At 51.1% G+C, this 16,477-nt stretch overlaps 1 protein-coding gene across 5 annotated transcripts in view; it reads left to right on the top strand.

The window, feature by feature from the left end:
• Positions 1–16,477, top strand: part of CRAMP1 (cramped chromatin regulator homolog 1) — a 64,338-nt gene that overhangs the window by 21,940 nt on the left and 25,921 nt on the right. For all 5 annotated transcript variants that reach the window (XM_023189295.1, XM_023189294.1, XM_023189292.1 and 2 more), the window contains exons 5-6: positions 4,052–4,135; positions 7,336–7,384. In XM_023189295.1, the coding sequence (XP_023045063.1) occupies positions 4,052–4,135; positions 7,336–7,384 (133 nt within the window). The remainder of the gene's footprint in view (positions 1–4,051; positions 4,136–7,335; positions 7,385–16,477) is intronic.

The following is a 16,477-nucleotide window of genomic DNA, read 5'->3' as shown; positions in this document are numbered from 1 at the left end:
CCAGGCGCGGTGGCTCACGCCTGTAATCCCAGCACTTTGGGAGGCAGAGGCAGGCAGATCACGAGGTCAGGAGATCAAGACCGTCCTGGCCAACATGGTGAAACCCCATCTCTACTAAAAATACAAAAATTAGCCGGGCGTGGTGGTGCGCGCCTGTACTCCCAGCTGCTCGGGAGACTGAGGCAGGAGAATTGCACCACTGCACTCCAGCCTGGCGACAGAGAAGACTCCGTCGCAAAAAAAAAAAAAAAAAAAAAGTCAGTCCATGAGAGCGGATCTGCCATCCACTGTGGCTGGTCTTGAAAAGCTCTCCATGGGGAAGCTGGCCAGCAGCGGAGGGGACTGGGCAGCTGTTTAGTAGACGAGTTATAGAGAGAGGGATGGGATTCCAGGAGCTTCGGTCCAGCGTGCTTTGCTTGAACTACCGGCAGGCAGGATGGGAAGCGTCTTGGGACCCTCAGGCTCCCGGCGTAGACTCATCTCCTCTTCTGAGGTTCAAATGCACATTCTACTTGCCAACCCAAGCTTTCTCCCAAGTCAATTTCAGAAGGCAGTCAAAGCAAACATTTCTTTTCTAATTTTGTCACTGTTAAACAACCTCCTAATCCTCAGGTGGTTTCTCTGTTAAACAACCTCCTAATCCTAAACTTCCTGCTGTGAGGAGGCCTCATTCCTCTTTGGCCCTTCTCTCCGTCGAGGGTGGAGAGTAAATGCTCCCTCACACCTCTCTGGGGGTCACACCCAGCGACACAGGTCCTTTCCCCTTCTCCATGTGGGCCTCTGTGCTTCCCTCTCTCCCTGTCTCCCCTTCTTCCTGATCTGACACAGCAGGCTCCTGTTGTCTCCTTTTCGTGCATCTTTGGCTTGACCCCACATGATGCGCCGCCTTCTTGTTGAGCTCACTGTTCTCCTGAGTTCTCTGATGGCCCTGATTTTCTCTTCAGCAGGGCCGCCTGCCTCCATGCCAGCATGCAGCGGCATTGGGGCACCCGATGCTGACTTGCCCAGCTGGAGGCCACCAGGACACTGTGAAGTGACTGGCCCCATGGACTGTCATTGCACATCAAACAGAGTGGCAACTTTTTCATGTTACATGTATTTTTAGTGTGCTTTGGAGTTTTGTTTTATTTTGTTTTTTTAAGCCAGAGTCTTGCTCTGTCGCCCAGGCTAGAGTGCAATGGCACAATCTCAGCTCACTGCAACTCCATCTCGCAGCTTCAAGCGATTCTCGTGCTTCAGCCTCCCGCGTAGCTGGGATTACAGATGCACACCACCACCACACCCGGCTAATTTTATATTTTTTAGTAGAGATGAGGTTTCACTATGTTGCCAAGCTGGTCTTGAACTCCTGAGCTCAGGCAATCCACCTGCCTCTGCCTCCCAGAGTGCTAGGATTACAGGTGTGAGCCACCGCCCCCGGCCTGTGCTTTGGAGTTTGGAAGAGTGCACCGCGTGCACTTTATCATGGGTTTGTCTGACTCGTTGGGTGGAGTAAGACGACGAGTGGTGGCAAGTGAGGAGCATGAAGGGGACCGACTCCACCCCCGGCTTGGGAGCCATGGCCTTGCGTGTGTGTTCGTTTTATTAATCTCCTGTGGTTTCCATGCACATCTGCGGCTCCCTGCTGCTGTCCATTGCTCGGTGGAGATTTTGTTTCACGAACTCAAAATTTGGATGAGGTGAGCTTGGTTCCTGTCCCTGAGTGTGGAACAAAACATGAGGTGCCACCTAGGAGGCCGTGGGGCCAGGCGGGGCATCAGGGACACCTGCCAGAAGCCCTGCTTTGTCCCAGGGTCTCACTCCCCAGGGGTCCCTTGTCTGCACTGTCTTGCTCCTGGTGCTGCTTTCTTCTCTCTGGGTTGTGGGTTTTTTCTTTTTGTCATTTCAAATAGTGGACTTTTAAAAACATATTTTAGAAATGGGGATATTATTCACCCTTTTAAAGTGTACAACTTAGTGGTTCTTAATGTACTTACAAGGTTATGCAGCCATTGCCACTCTCTAGTTGCAGAATATATCCACTGTCTGGAAGGAAACCCTGTGCCCTGGTGCTGGGAGCCCTCAGTTTACCTCCTGTCTCTATGGATCTTTCTACTCCGGACGTTTCATAGAAATGGGTTCACATGCTACATGTCCTTCTGTGCCTGGCTCCTTTCACTCAGCGTTGGGTTTCAGGGTTCGTTTGTGATGTAGCGTGTGCCAGTCCTTTTTATGGCTGGATAATTTTCCACTGGGTGGATGGCCACATTTTGCTTGTCTACTGAACAGTGGATCTTAAAGATTCCTGAGTCATGGGCTCCTTTAAGAAAGTCTGATGAGGCTGCGTGGTAGCTCACACCTGTAATCCCAACATTTTGGGAGGCCAAGACGGACAGATCACCTGAGATCAGGAGTTTGACGCCAGCCTGACTGACATGGTGAAACTCTGTCTCTACTAAAAATACAAACATTAGCAGGGTGTGGTGATGCATGCCTGTAATCCCAGCTACTTGGGAGGCTGAGGCAGGAGAAGGAGAATCCCTTGAACCCGGGAGGCGGAGGTTGCAGTGAGCCGAGATTGCGTCGCCGCACTCCAGCTTGGGCAACAAGAATGAAACTCCATCTCAAAAAAAAAAAAAAAAAGAAAAAAGTCTGATGAGCCCTTAGGTCTTTCTCTCAGAAGAGCCTTTGAGAGCAACTGGCCTGTACTTAGCAGTGTACCATGGTCCAGAATCCTCCTCATATCTTGAAAGCCTGTTTCTCCATTTACCAGTCTTAGAGCCTTGAGAACCGGTCTCTTGAGGAGAGAACTAGAGAGGATAATTGTGAGAACAGAGGGTACAAATGGCCTTCACCCCTGCTCTGTGAGGTGACCCAAAGGGGCCTGGACTGTGTTGTCACTTGGTTTCCCTCGCAGGATTAGGTCTGGTGTAATACAGTAACAAAATGCAAAATAGCAGTGGCCCAAATGCCTCAGAATTCACTGTCTTGTGGCAGAGACACCTAGAGGCTGGCGCCCAGGGCAGGCAGGACCCAGGTGCCTCCCATTCTTGTGCTTGGCTGTCCTTGGTGACAGCTCCAGGCAGTGACTCTTGAGGAAAGAGGGGTGGGAAAAAGGGAACCCTCCTGCCCAAATCAGGCTCTTTAAGCAGGCTTCTGGAAGTCTCCACTACTTCCAGTGGTGCAGCCACGACCAGCTGTCCATGTCCCAGCCTGTTTGCCTCCCAAATAAAACAGGGGTCGTGGCTGGGCATGGTGGTTGATGCCTGTAATCCCAGCACTTTGGGAGGTTGAGGCAGGTGGATCATTTGAGGTCAGGAGTTCAAGACCAGCCTGGCCCACATGGTGAAACCTTGTCTCTACTAAAAATACGAAAATGAGCTAGGCCATAGTGGTGTGCACTTGTAATCTCAGCTACTTGGGAGGCTGAGGCAGGAGAATCTCTTGAGCCTGGGAGGCAGAGGTTGCGGTGAGCCAAGATCGCGCCACTGCACTCCAGTCTGGGCGAGAGAGTGAGACCCTGTGTCCAAAAAAAGAAAAAAAAAAAAAAAAAAAAAAAAAAAACAGAGCCTCTTACTGAGGAAGGAGAATAGACGTCAGGCAGGGGTGAGCACCTGTCCTTGGCTTCTCCTCCCGCCTGGGCCCGGGCTGTGTAGATCCACTGTCACGGGAGGGCACAGGTGAGGCAGGAAGGCAGCATCCAGGTTGCAGAGCCGCTGGCCTCACCTGTGTGCAGAGATGGATGACAGGTTTAGTGCTGGCCACATCCACTGCCTCCACGAGAACCAGCTATTCTGAGTGTTGTGTTTTCTCCTCCAGGGGACGTTTCCTCTGCCTATTAGGGGTAAATTTCTAACCCCTCACTTTGGTTTAACTTTTTATTTTGAAAATTGCAGTCACAGCACCGTGTTCTATACACTCTGCCCAGTGTCCCCTGTGGTTGACAGCTTGCGTGACCAGGGTACAGGGAGCAGATCCAAGAAACCACGTGAGCCCGGCGTGGCTCCCACGCCCGAGTCAGGCGGCGCCTCCTGTTCCCTTCTCTGAAGCCACTTTCTCTTTTGTCTCTCAGTGTTCTCTCGAGGCCTGAAGAAGTCATCCCAGGAACTGTATGGCCTGATCTGCTATGGCGAGCTGCGCAAGAAGATCGGGGGCTGTGAGTACGCTGCCTGTGGGGTTGCCCACGGCTCCTCCTGTCCTTGTCACCTTCGGGCTCTAGTGCCCAGAGTTGCTTCTATTTTCCCTCTAACTTTTATCTTGAAAAAATGTTAATAGAAGAGGTGAAGAATATGATGGCGGCCATGCTCTTTGGCTTAGATGGACCTGTTGGTGACGTTGGCTACATTTGCTCTCTTCCTCCATGCACGTCACACGTGCTCGCGTGCACACATGTGTTCACACGCTCTGCATTCCACTCGACTGTGTCACGCCACAGCCCAGAATACCTCCACCGGCTCACCTCAGAGCACATTTCTCCTGTGTAGCCTTGATGCCATGGTCACACCTAGACTTTTAGCATTTACCAAACAGGAGCTAATTTTTTACCTAATTTGCTGCCCATATTCAGATTTTCTAAAACATCCCAAAATATCAGTCAGGGCTTCTGTCGAGGGCCGTTGCCCTGGATGTGACTGTGGAGTCTCCCTCGGTGTCTTTGACTTAGAGCGGCCGCGCTGCCAGGGCTTCTGAGACATTGCGACGCGCCCAGGCCTTCCTCACTCAGGGCCTTGCTTGGATTTGTTCCAGTCGTCTCCTCAGGACCAGGTTCCCTTTAGACTTTTTTGACATGACCTCTAGGTAGGGACATGTAGCCTTACCAGGTGCTTGTGCCCAGCGCCCCTCAGCCCTGCTGCTTCTGCCTGACTTCACAGAAGAGAGTGTGCCTGGGCTGTCCCATGGGCACTGCAGGGGTGCACACCCACGGGCTGCTTCACAGGTTCAGTGGGATACCACACCACCACGCCAGCTAGTATGTCACAGCTCAAGGTGGGTGGTGGGGCTGAGAGGACAGATATGGAGTAGTCGCCCTGTCTGTGCCCGGCCTGTGCCACACTCTGACCCCTTTCTGTCCCTCCACGCCTTGCTGTGTCCTGCGGGGTGGCTGCTGCAATCTCGTGTGGCATTTGTGTGTGGGGAGGCCCTGCCCTTCTGCACTTCCCCACTGGGTCTGTCCCCTGTGGATCCAGCCACTGCTTCTCTTCCCTCCTCCAGCCTGCCTGTCCCAGCCTGCACCCATGTCCGTGGGCCTTGTGTCCCAGCTCCTCATACCTGTTCCTGCTGCCTCTCATCTGCCCTCTCGCAGCCTCGGGAAGCATCCCAGGCCCCAAGGAGTTTACACCACGGCTCTCCCAGCTCTCATCTTCCCCAGAGAAAGGAAAACCCCGTCTTGACCACATCCACTCCTTGTTGCCTGGTCCTTTTCCACCACTACTTGTTCCTGGTTTCCGACCTAGAGCTTCTGAGAGGTGGAGGGTGTCCAGGTTCTTGGCATTTTGAACAAAGAATTGGACAAAATGCACAAACAAAGCAAGGAAAGAATGAAGCAACAAAAGCAGAGATTTATTGAAAACCAAAGTACACTCCACAGGGTGGGAGTGGGCCCTGATGTAGGGGCTCAAGAGCCCTTTTACAGAAGTTTCTGGGTTTTAAACACCCTCTAGAGGTTTCCCATTGGCTTCTTCTATGTAAATGAAGTAGTGGCCCGCAATCAGAGGCTGAAGTGAAGTTACAAAGCTTATACCCTATGCAAGCATCTGCTTGGTTGTGGAAAACAACCAATCAGAGACTAAACTGGTTACAAAGTTACACTTCTTTGCAAAGGAAAACTTGGCCCCAGTCTTGGGGAAGACTTTTTCCCCAGCTGAAAGCAACCAATCAGGCTGCAGTGAAGGTACAAAGTTACACTCCTATGTAAATATCTGGTCGCTTGCTGCTTTCTGCAACCAATCAGAGATCCTTTCAATTTCCCATCCGCCATGCAGAAGGAAGGGGAGGGAATTGCAAAGGGAGTAGCATCTGGTCCTTTTGTTACTTAGGTGTGAAAGTTGGGTTTTCTTTTTGATTTAGTTCTAGAAAGTCAGCGTGAATTGGCCTCAGGTTCCCTGCCTCCAGACCCTATTCTCCAGCCTCATAAGGAGGCTCAAGTTTGATGAAAATAAATGACTCGATTGCTGAGTGAGGGGCACACTGCTCCCAGGCTTCCCACCCTTCATCCGGGAGTAGGCGAGGTGGGGCACGGTGGCCCAGTGGCATGCCACGCTTGGCCGGTTTCCATGACCGGTTCCTTCTTGGTCCCTCGCCTGGCGACGAGAGCCCTTTCCGGTGCTTTTAAATTCCTTCCTGAAGTTCCGTTTCCATCTGGCTTTGTTTCCTTTCTTTCTGAAAAACATCCTTTATTTTTTTCCATGTGGTTGTGCCGGCTGTGAATTCTTAGTTATTATTTATCTGAAAACTCTGTATTTCATCTTCATTCTTAAAAGATGTATTTGCCGGATAGAGAATTCTGATCTAACGGGTTCGTTCTTTCATCACATTGACGCCGTTGTCTGCTGCCTCTTGGCCTGTGCTACTCTGATGAGAGGGGTCAGTGGTCATCTGTGTCCTCATTCCTCCGTGCCAGGTGCATTGTCTGTCTCTGGCTGCTTTGACAGTTTTGTCTATGGTTTTGGTTTTCAGCCTGGCCGTTTGTGGAGTTTTTTTCCCCAAAACATGCAGAAGAATTCAAAGAATTTTACAATGAACACCCAAGTACCCGCCACCTAGTTTCTCCCGTTAAGTACTGTAGTTGCTTTCTTGCACATCTTGAAGATAGGGAAGGGTCCCAAGCAGGTCACAGGAAATGGGGCGTCTGCTCCAGGAAACTCAGAGGGTGTCGGAGTCTTCCTTCTGCGGACTCTGGGTGCCCTGGGAGTTCCACACTGTGGGCTGGAAGGTCATCACCAGACACTGTCAGTACGAGCCCAGCAGGAAGTGTGTGCGGGCAGGTGTGGTGCCTGCAGGAAGCAGCTATCGAGCCAGGCACATAGGGATGAGTGGAAGGCCGGCACTGGGGGACCTAGGAGGGAGCTTTTGGGAGGACAGATCAGTGGGGCAGAGGCTGGATAGTGGGCTTGCCTGAGGAGGGGGCCAGGCTGGGGTGTTATAGAATTTCAGGTGAGCAGGGGGTGACCAGGGCAGCTGACTCGAATGTGTGACTTTGAGGGAGGGCCTGCAGCTACTGTAGGGCTTTTATTCCAGAGGAACTTTGTATTTGGTAATGGGATTTGAGTCTATATTGAGCAGAATTGTATGGGAATCTTCAGTGGCTTTGCTCTTAACTACATCATGGTCTCATTTATTTATTTTTTCCATTTAAAGGTATGGATGACAAGAATGCGACAAAGCTGAATGAACTCATTCAGGTTGGGTAAGTCCCAGTTTCCGTGTGAAACATCATTTCTCTGGGTGTTTTATGTTTATCCTCTAAAATGCAGAAGCTGAAATGTTCTCAGTGAGGACCTTCCGAGTTAAAACCTCATAACCTGTCAATCACGTGTTCAGTCCCAACAAAAGGTGCGCGGTCCGGGGAGTGATGGCTGTGCCCGGAGCCTGTACCTGCCCCAGAGAGGGAAAGAAGTGCCCTCTCTGGCCTCCTCCTTCCTGAGGGTCTCTGGCTGGGCGTTGTTGTCTCGACGCAGCCCTCAGGGCCCTGCTTTTTGTGCTCCTTTTCCTCCACCTTTGTGCGTGCTGTAGGGCTGGACCCCAGCTTCTAGGGCCTCTTCTTTCCATTACATTTTTGTCGTGTTCTGGGCCACTTCTGACAGCTTCCTTGCCTTCTCGTGCCCCGGATGCTTCTGTCTCCAACTGGCTGCTCTCCTTCCCTCACACACCTGACTCCCGAGAGGGCACGTGCTTTCCTGGCCACACAAACACCTGGGCCCCTGATGGTCCAGTCGACATCTGCCCAGTTGCTGCTGTTGGGCTGCACTCCAGGGCAGGGACCTGCTACCCTACTCCACAGCCTGGGAGTTCCCTGCCCTACAGCTTGCGGGGGTCCCAACTCCACAGCCTGGGGGTCTCCACTCCGCAGCCTGGGGGGATTCCCGTTTCACAGCCTGGGGGGTTCCCAATGCACAGCCTGGTGGAGTTCTGTGCATGTATATTTCTCACCTGGTGTGGGTCCTCGTGAGTGGCCATCCCGTCTTAGATCTGTCCCGCCCACTGACCACACCAGAGCTGTCCCAGCAGCCTGGCTGGCTGCTCCCAGTTCACTGAACCCCAGATATTGGGTCTGCACAACCGGCCCCGATCTTTGTGGGTGTGCCACCCGCACCCCAGAGCCCTGCCATTGCAACCACTCCTGAAGTCCTTACCCATCTCTCTTCCATCCATAGCACTTTACCCTTGGACCTCTGGTTGCTTTTCCCCTTGGCCCTTCTCCCCCAAGCTTATGTCTGATGACCTGGGAGCCCTCCCTGGCCCAGTGGGAGCAGTGCCTGCTGGGCCAGCACAGGCCTTCCCTCCAGTCCCAGCACAGCAGGTGTTGGGCATGATTCCCAGGCTCTGTGTGAGCTGCTACCAGCCTGCAGCCAACGACTGTAACTGGGTGACCACAGTCACCAGAAAGTGCAGCTTGCCCCAACACTGAGCAGACTTCCCAGAGTGGGTCTAGGGTACAGCCAGGGGCCATCGGCCATGGGGAGGATGCTCACCACCTTGCCCAGGCACCCCTCCCAGCTTCAGAGCCCTGCTTCCTTCCCACTCTCACTCCTGCTCTACCTCCGTCAGGCAGTATCTGGCTTAGCCTGAGCAGCACTGGGCACATTGGAGGAACTGTCTTGAGAAGGTCCAAGATCCAGGGCGTAGATGGTTTCTGATGTCACCTAACCAGTAGGCAAGGGGCTGTCCCGGTGTCACCTAACCAGTAGGCAAGGGGCTGTCCCGTGAGGGAAAGCACTACCCCAGGATCTGGACTTGGGGCAAATCTTACTTCACCTTTTATTTCATTTCCTCCATGATTCATGGAATGAAGCTAGAGTTCTGGGCTCTTTGTTTTATGCTTGAGGACAGTGCATGGGGTGGCCTGTCTGATGAGCATTCCTTTTGCCATAGCACAGATGTGCTGCTCAGCGGGGGCGTGGTGGGCATCTGCAGCGCCATCTGCAGGAGAACTTATTTAAGAAATAGATTCCTTCTGATGACACTGGCACAGGCAGTTCCCAGGGCCCGGAGACACTTGACAAACAAATGCAGGTAGTAGCTTTCTTGAGGTCTTGGGCCTTTAACAAAAACCAAGGAAGGAAAAGAGAAGGAAATAGTTACAAAGGGCATTCTAGGGACAACTGGGGGGCTTTGATTATGGGCTGTGTAGTTTCCTGATGACGGGGTTGTGGCTTGCAGGACTAGAGGGGCTCGCTGAAGTGTGCAGAGGGGGAGTGCCTTTTGGTATAAAGAACCCTCAGGTTGGCCGGGTGAGATGGCTCATGCCTGAAATCCCAGCACCTTGGGAGGCCGAGGCGGGTGAATCATAAGGTCAGGAGTTCGAAACCAGCATAACCAACATGGTGAAACTCCATCTCTGCTAAAAATACAAAAATTAGCTAGCCATGGTGGCAGACACCTGTAATCCCAGCTACTTGAGAGGCTGAGGCAGGAGAATCGTTTGAACCCAAGAGGCGGAGGTTGCAGTGAGCCAAGATTGCACCACTGCACTCCAGCCTGGGCAACAGAGGAGGACTTCGTCTAGGAGGGGAATAAAAAAAGGAAAAAAACCCTCAGGTGGTTCTGCTGAGGAAGGGCAAGGAGCAGGCATGGGCCTGGGCTATGTGTGTCCTCAATAGCATGTACAGCAGCGCCCCTCCAGCCTCATCCTCCCGGGCAGCAGGTGCGTGGACAGCGGCATTGAAATGTGTCATGAGCTTACGCAGCACGCTTGGTGCCATTTACAGTCATGCCATCTGCCACTCTGAGAACCAAATGAAGAGGGAGCCTGGCGTGGGTCCCCAGCTCCTCCAGGCCACATGTTGGCATGCTGGCCAGAAGGCGGCATGGCTGAGTGTTGGCTGTCATCCTCTGCTGTGCTCCCACAGTGGAGGGGCCCTGAGATGACTTTGAGTGTAGGCCTGGGCGGTGGGCCTGTCAGCAGGATGGCAAGATTGATTGCCCTTTTTCTTACAGAAGCCAGTGTCAAGGGAGCCCACCTGTCTACCATTTTGTCTGGAAAAGACTGGGCAGGTGGCAAAAGAAAGGGTGAGCTCAGGTGTGAGTACTGATGGAGAATTTGCCCGTGTAGCCAAAGATTTGGCAAATGGCAGGTGAAGGCAGTGCTAACTCCTGGACAGAGTGCTGGGGGAGGCCCCAGCGAGAGTGGAAGCCTGCACTGAGGGACCTGGCCACGCTCACCTGGCTCTCTGGGCCACAGCCTCACCTGTCGTGTTGTCATCCTCCAGAGAGGTGTGAGACACAAAGAAAAGTTTGAAACAGCATGGTACCAGCAAGGAAACGTTTCTGTCTGCACCCATAGAGAGATCTGAGGCAGAAGGGCTGCTGAGTAGTGTGATCATTGGTTCTAGAAATGTCTGGGTACCTGTGTGTGCCTGGCACAAGAATGGGTGCTGGTTATGCAGTAGTGACAGCTGTGGTGTGGCAGCTGATGCAGGTCCATTGAGCAGGTCACCTTAGTGTGTGGTGTCAGCATGTACAGTAACTGGGGATGAAAGTTATCGTGAAATTGACGTGGCATGTGGGTGCAGACATGGCACCTGGCAGGAAGGGAACCTGCCTGGGGCATCTAGGGAAGGCTTTTCCAAGGTGGTGGCCAAGGTCTTAAAGAAAGAGGCGAGCAGGGGCCACACACAGAGTTGGGGAATCACCTGGCCCAGGGAAAGGAAGGTGGGAAGGAGGAACTGGGTCATGGAAGCCTCAGGAGGGGAGGGGAGGAGAAGAGTGCAGAGCCGAGGCTGGAGGGCTGGGCCAGGCCTGGCTCCGAGCACAGGAGGGGTTCCAGTAGCTCCCACTGTCTCAGGAAGGTAGTGTAGAGTTTGCAGCAGGAGAGCCCCTCGTTCTGGGCGCTCTGCGTCTCGTTCCCTGTGGAGAAGAGATGGGGATGCTGTTGGAGGTGGTGTGGTGTGGTGTGTACGTGTATGTTATTTTTCTTTCTTTCCTTTTTTTTTAATAGAGGCAGGATTTTGCCTCTATTAATTTAATTTAATTTTACAATTCTAAAACCAAAAGAGCCCAGGCTGGGCTCAAACTCCTGGGCTCAAGGGACCCTTCCATCTTGGCCTCCCAAAGCACTGATATTACAGGCATGATGCTCTGCACCTGACCCATTTTTTGCTTTAGTATTTTAACTTTTTTCTTTTTGGTTTTTGTCATACAGTTCTGGAAGTTTGTTTTAAGACATTTTAGTTTTTGAGCAGTTTTAAGTTTACCGAAAAATTGTGTACAGAGCTACGCCCCTCCCCTGCCCCACACATGATTTCCCCTGTTATTAACGCTGTGTTGGTTTATTTTGTTTTGTTTTATTTTGTTTGAGACGGAGTCTTGCTCTGTCACCCAGGCTGGAGTGCACTGGCGCGACCTCGGCTCACTGCAACCATCTGCCTCCCAGGTTCAAGCAATTCTCGTGCCTTAGCTTCCCCAGTAGCTGGGATTACAGGCGCCCACCACCACGCCCGGCTAATTTTTTTTGTACTTTTAGTGGAGACGGGGTTTCACCATGTTGGCCAGGCTGGTCTTGAACTCTCGACCTCAGGTTATCCTCCCGCCTTGACCTCCCAAAGTGCTGGGATTACAGGTGTTATTAACTCTTTGCATTCGTGTGGTCCTTTTGTCACAATTCATGAGCCTTCCTTGACCCTTCTTCATCACCCAGAGTCCATAGTTTACTTACAGGCCCACTCAGCGTTGTGCCTTCTGTGGGTTTGGACAGATGGGCAATGACATGTGCCCACCCTTCCGGCATCACACAGACAGTTCACTGCCCTGAACACCCTGTGTTCTGCCTGTTGCTTCCTAGTGCCCCCAGCAGCCCCTGGTCTCTCACTCTCTGTAGCTGCACCTTTCCAAGAGTGTCGTCGTCACATTGGAATCATCCCAGGCTTCGTCTTTGTAGATTGGCCTCTTCGCTTACAGTCCTAGACGTTTTCACAAATGCGTAGAGTTGCATAGCTGCCACCACTGTCAAGATACGGAACACTGCCAGCAACCCCCAAGTCCCTTTCTGTCCCTCCCCCACACCTTGCCCCAGGCACCCTCTGCGCCACTCTCCATTCCCTGTAATTTTGCCTTTTCCAGAAAGCCATCTAAAGGGAATCGTGGTGTGCAGCCTTCTGAGATGGGCGTCCCCACTCAGCAGTGTGCCCTTGAGGCTCTTGCGTGGTGACTTGTGGATCTGCTGCAGCTTGTGCTTTGACCTACTGAGTCGTGTTCCACGGTGTCAACATGTCGCACTCTGTTATCCCTTCCGAGTGGAGGGATCCAGGGCTGTTCGCAGTTTTTTAGTGTTGGTGAAGAAGTGACCAGGCTTTGCCTCTAGATTTTTGTGTGAGTGTGGTTTTCGGTCCCCGGGAGGAGGAGGTGGGAGTGTGTGTTTGGCTTTACATGGAGCTGCCAGACTCTTACAGGAGAGTTGCATTTGCTTCCCACACTCCCCAGCACTCAGCGTGTTCAGAGTGTTTGTCTTTCTAAAGGCACCCTAGTAGGTGTGGAGTGGCATCGTGCTGTGGTTTTGATGTGTTTCCCTGATGACTCATGACGCCGAGCGTCTTTCTCCTGCTTATTTGCTATCTGTGGGTCTTTGGTGAGGTGCCCGTTCATATCTTGTGCTGCCTTTTTTCTTCTTGAGTTTGGAGAATTCTTTGTACGTTGTAGACACAAGTTTTCTGTTGGATCCTCCAGCTGCAAATACTTCCTCCCGGACTGTGGCCTGTCTTTTCGTTGACTTACTGTCTTGCACAGAGTGAAAGTCCTTCGCTTTGATGAAGTCAAGTCTGTCACTGTTTTCTTCTGTGGTTTATGCTTTTAATATGGCATCTAAGAACTCTTTGCCTAACCCAAGGTCACAGAGAGGTCCCCCTGTGTTTTCTTCTAGAAATTTTCTAGTCTTACATTTAAATTCACGATCTGCTTTGAATTAACTTTTGTGCACCATGTGAAGTTTAGGTGGAGCTTTGCTTTTTGCCTGTGGGTGTCAACCTGCATCATCTGAAAGGACTGTCCCTTCTCCACTGAGTGGCCTTTGCACCCTTGTCAAACATCAGTTGACTGTGCCATGTCGGTCCATTCTGGACCTTCTCTTCTGCCAACTTTTGTGACCATTCTTTCACCAGCAGACATTCGTATTTACCAACAAACAGGAAACCTGTCAAGATGAGAGATCCGGAAAATGAGTGAGGTGCCTGTGGGAGGCTACCCCTGGATTTCAGCCCCAAAGTGACTGGGGTATTTGACTTGCTGCTGCCCCTACCTCTCATGCAGACCTGTTTCAATTAACTGTGAATCTTGTTTTGATTTTAGAATTATAAAATTAAACTAAAGACTAAATGAATTGAGTAAAGGTCTAACCTAAAGCAAAAGCTTACTACGTTGTTCACAGACCCAGAGGCATAAGTTTAACATGTGCTTATTAGATTTATCAACTGGCTTTGCAGAGAAGAAAATAAATCTGTCAGAAAGGAAAGCCAGGTTCCTGTGTACATAGAGGAATTACTCTTTTCGATTCAGAAATGCTGTTCTATTCTGCAATAATGTTTCTATTCTGAAATGCTATTCACCTAGGCGTGGTGGCTCATGTCTGTAATCCCAGCACTTTGGGAGGCCGAGGCAGGTGGATCACTTGAGACCAGGAGTTCGAGACCAGCCTGACCAACGTGGTGAAATCCCATCTGTATTAAAAATACAAAAATTAGCCAGGCGTGGTGGTGTATGCCTGTAGTCCCACCTACTCCGGAGGCTGAGGCATGAGAATCGCCTAAGGCCCTGGATTGGGAGGCTGAGGTTGTAGTGAGCCGAGATTGCGTCGCTGCACTCCAGCCTGGGCGACAGAGTGAGACTCTGCCTTTAAAAAACAAAAAGCTGCTCATGCAGGGGTGTAAATAGAGCCTCTGTTTGAGGGCTCACTTAGAGGTCAGCTTGGGTTATTCTATAGGCAGCACCTCTTCAACCCCTGTGCCGGGCCTGTCTGGAAAGTCCTGGCCTGTCTTACAGCTTCCAGGCTGGTGCGAGGGTTGGGAGGTGTGGACCATGTCCCGGGACTGTGACCAGGCCTAAGGGTCCTCCTGGCTTTCGCACTTTAACATGGCTCTTCATCTTCTTCAGTGCCGCAGCCTCAGGTTGGTCGTAGAACTTCCATTTGAGAAAAGAAGACGGAGGATTGTAATCTCGGAGTGGTTCCGTATGAATGCAGAAGGGTGCACTTAGTTTTATTGAAGGAAAAAAAAAAAAAAGGAAGTCACAAAATAGCAGTTTAACGGAAAATGTGATTATTGAAAACACAGGTGCCACATGACACAGCTCCACCAGCTGTTTAAATCTTGCCTACTACTGTTGTGTTTTGGGGCAGATGGAATTAAAAACGGTGAGTGGGAACGTCCATTGTTTCCAGAGCACTTCATTGGAGGAGATTGTTTTAGAATTGACTCGAGCCGGGTGCAGTGGCTCACGCCTGTAATCCCAGCACTTTGGGAGGCCGCGGCTGGCAAATCACTTGAGGTCAGGAGTTCCAGACTGGCCAACATGGAGAAACCCTTTCTCTCCTAAAAATACAAAAAATTAGCCAGGGGTGGTGGTGGGCTTCTGTAGTCCCAGCTACTTGGGAGGCTGTGGCAGGAAGATCACTTGAGCCCAGGAGGCTGAGGTTGTAGTGAGCCAAGATTGCACCAGTGCACTCCAGGCTGGGCAATACAGCGAGACTGTGTCTCAAAAGTAAAAAAATAAAAAATAAAAAAAAGAATTGACTCCATGCTTAATGACTGCTTTTGACCAATGTTCCCTCTGGTTCCTTCTGCTGTAGCCCTGCTCTGATATCATTAATGTTCATAAAACTGCTGTGGCACTTATCTGTGTATTTCACCTGGGTTAAGATGGTTTAAGAATTTTGTCTCAGTAGAACATGTTGTTCTCTGGGGACTCATCTCTCTAAATTATCCCTCAAGACAGAAAATCTGTACAGTCAGAAAGGGGTTGAGGACATGGAAGCTTTTTTTCTGCCGTCTTCTTGCCTCTTTGGTCAGGCTTTCCCAAGCTCAACTCTGTTCTTTGGCATCCTGTGTTTGATTCCCACCACAGAAGGCACTCAGTCAGTAGCTGGGTGGGTGCGTGGGTGAACAGACGGACGCATGAGTGGATGGATGGATAGACACATGAGTGGGTGGGTGGAGGCACGGTTAATGGATAGATGGAAGAGTAGCTGTCATGCACGAGGGATTGTTGAGCTTTCCATAGCTACTGAAACCCAGCTGCTGCCCCCGCCCTTCTGCCAATTGGGACCTCTGTTTGTTTGGTCTTATTATTTATTTATTTATTTTTTGAGACAGTCTCCCTCTGTTGCCCAGGCTGGAGTGCAGTGGCGCCATCTCAGCTCACTGCAAACTCTGCCTCCTGGGTTCACACCGTTCTCCTGCCTCAGCCTTCTGAGTAGCTGGGACTACAGGCGCCCGCCACCACGCCCGGCTAGTTTTTTATATTTTTAGTAGAGACGGGGTTTCACCGTGTTAGCCGGGATGGTCTCGATATCCTGACATCTTGATCCACCCACCTCGGCCTCCCAAAGAGCTGAGCCTGCAATAGTAGTGTGAGCCACTATTATTTTATTTATTTATTTATTTTGAGATAGAGTTTCACTCTTGTTGCTCAGACTGGAGTGCGATGGCACAATCTCAGCTCACTGCAACCTCCGCCTCCTGGGTTCAAGTGATTCTCCAGTCTCAGCCTCCCCAGTAGCTGGGATTACAGGTGCACGCCACCACGCCTGGCTAATTTTTGTATTTTTAGTAGAGACAGGGTTTCGTCATATTGGTCAGGCTGGTCTGAAACTCCTGACCTCAGCTGATCTGCCCACCTTGGCCTCCCAAAGTGCTGGGATTACAGGTGTGAGCCACCGTGCCCGGCTTGTTTGGCCCTAAACACTTGATTAAAGCCTTAGGTTTTTGGGGTGATGGTAAAATGTGTGGGGTATTGAGACTGCATAATGCTGAAGTTAGAGCTAGGACCCTTTTAAAAGGAAGGGGATTGCAGCTTTGTTTACTGGGATATGGAGATTGTGGTGTCACCCTTTTTCCTGTCTGAGGTTGCCAGAACTAGCTCTCCCCATCAGATGCATGTGCTCAGCAGAGGCTGCTCTTCAGCCACACTGCAGGGATCGTCTGGAGAGTCCCTGCCGCGCAGCACTCGCTGCAGACTCTTGTTCATGTTTTGATAATTTTGGTCAGCATTGTATTGGAATAAGATTTTTTAAAACTATACAAGTAGTACACAAGTTTTAAGCAATTTTCCAACAATACATAGATAAAATATAAGA

The sequence above is a fragment of the Piliocolobus tephrosceles genome, chromosome 17 (assembly GCF_002776525.5).
Source record: "Piliocolobus tephrosceles isolate RC106 chromosome 17, ASM277652v3, whole genome shotgun sequence".
NCBI classification, from domain to species: domain Eukaryota; kingdom Metazoa; phylum Chordata; class Mammalia; order Primates; family Cercopithecidae; genus Piliocolobus; species Piliocolobus tephrosceles.
Note: the sequence above shows the minus strand (reverse complement) of the source record. Positions and strands in the feature narration are given on the sequence as shown.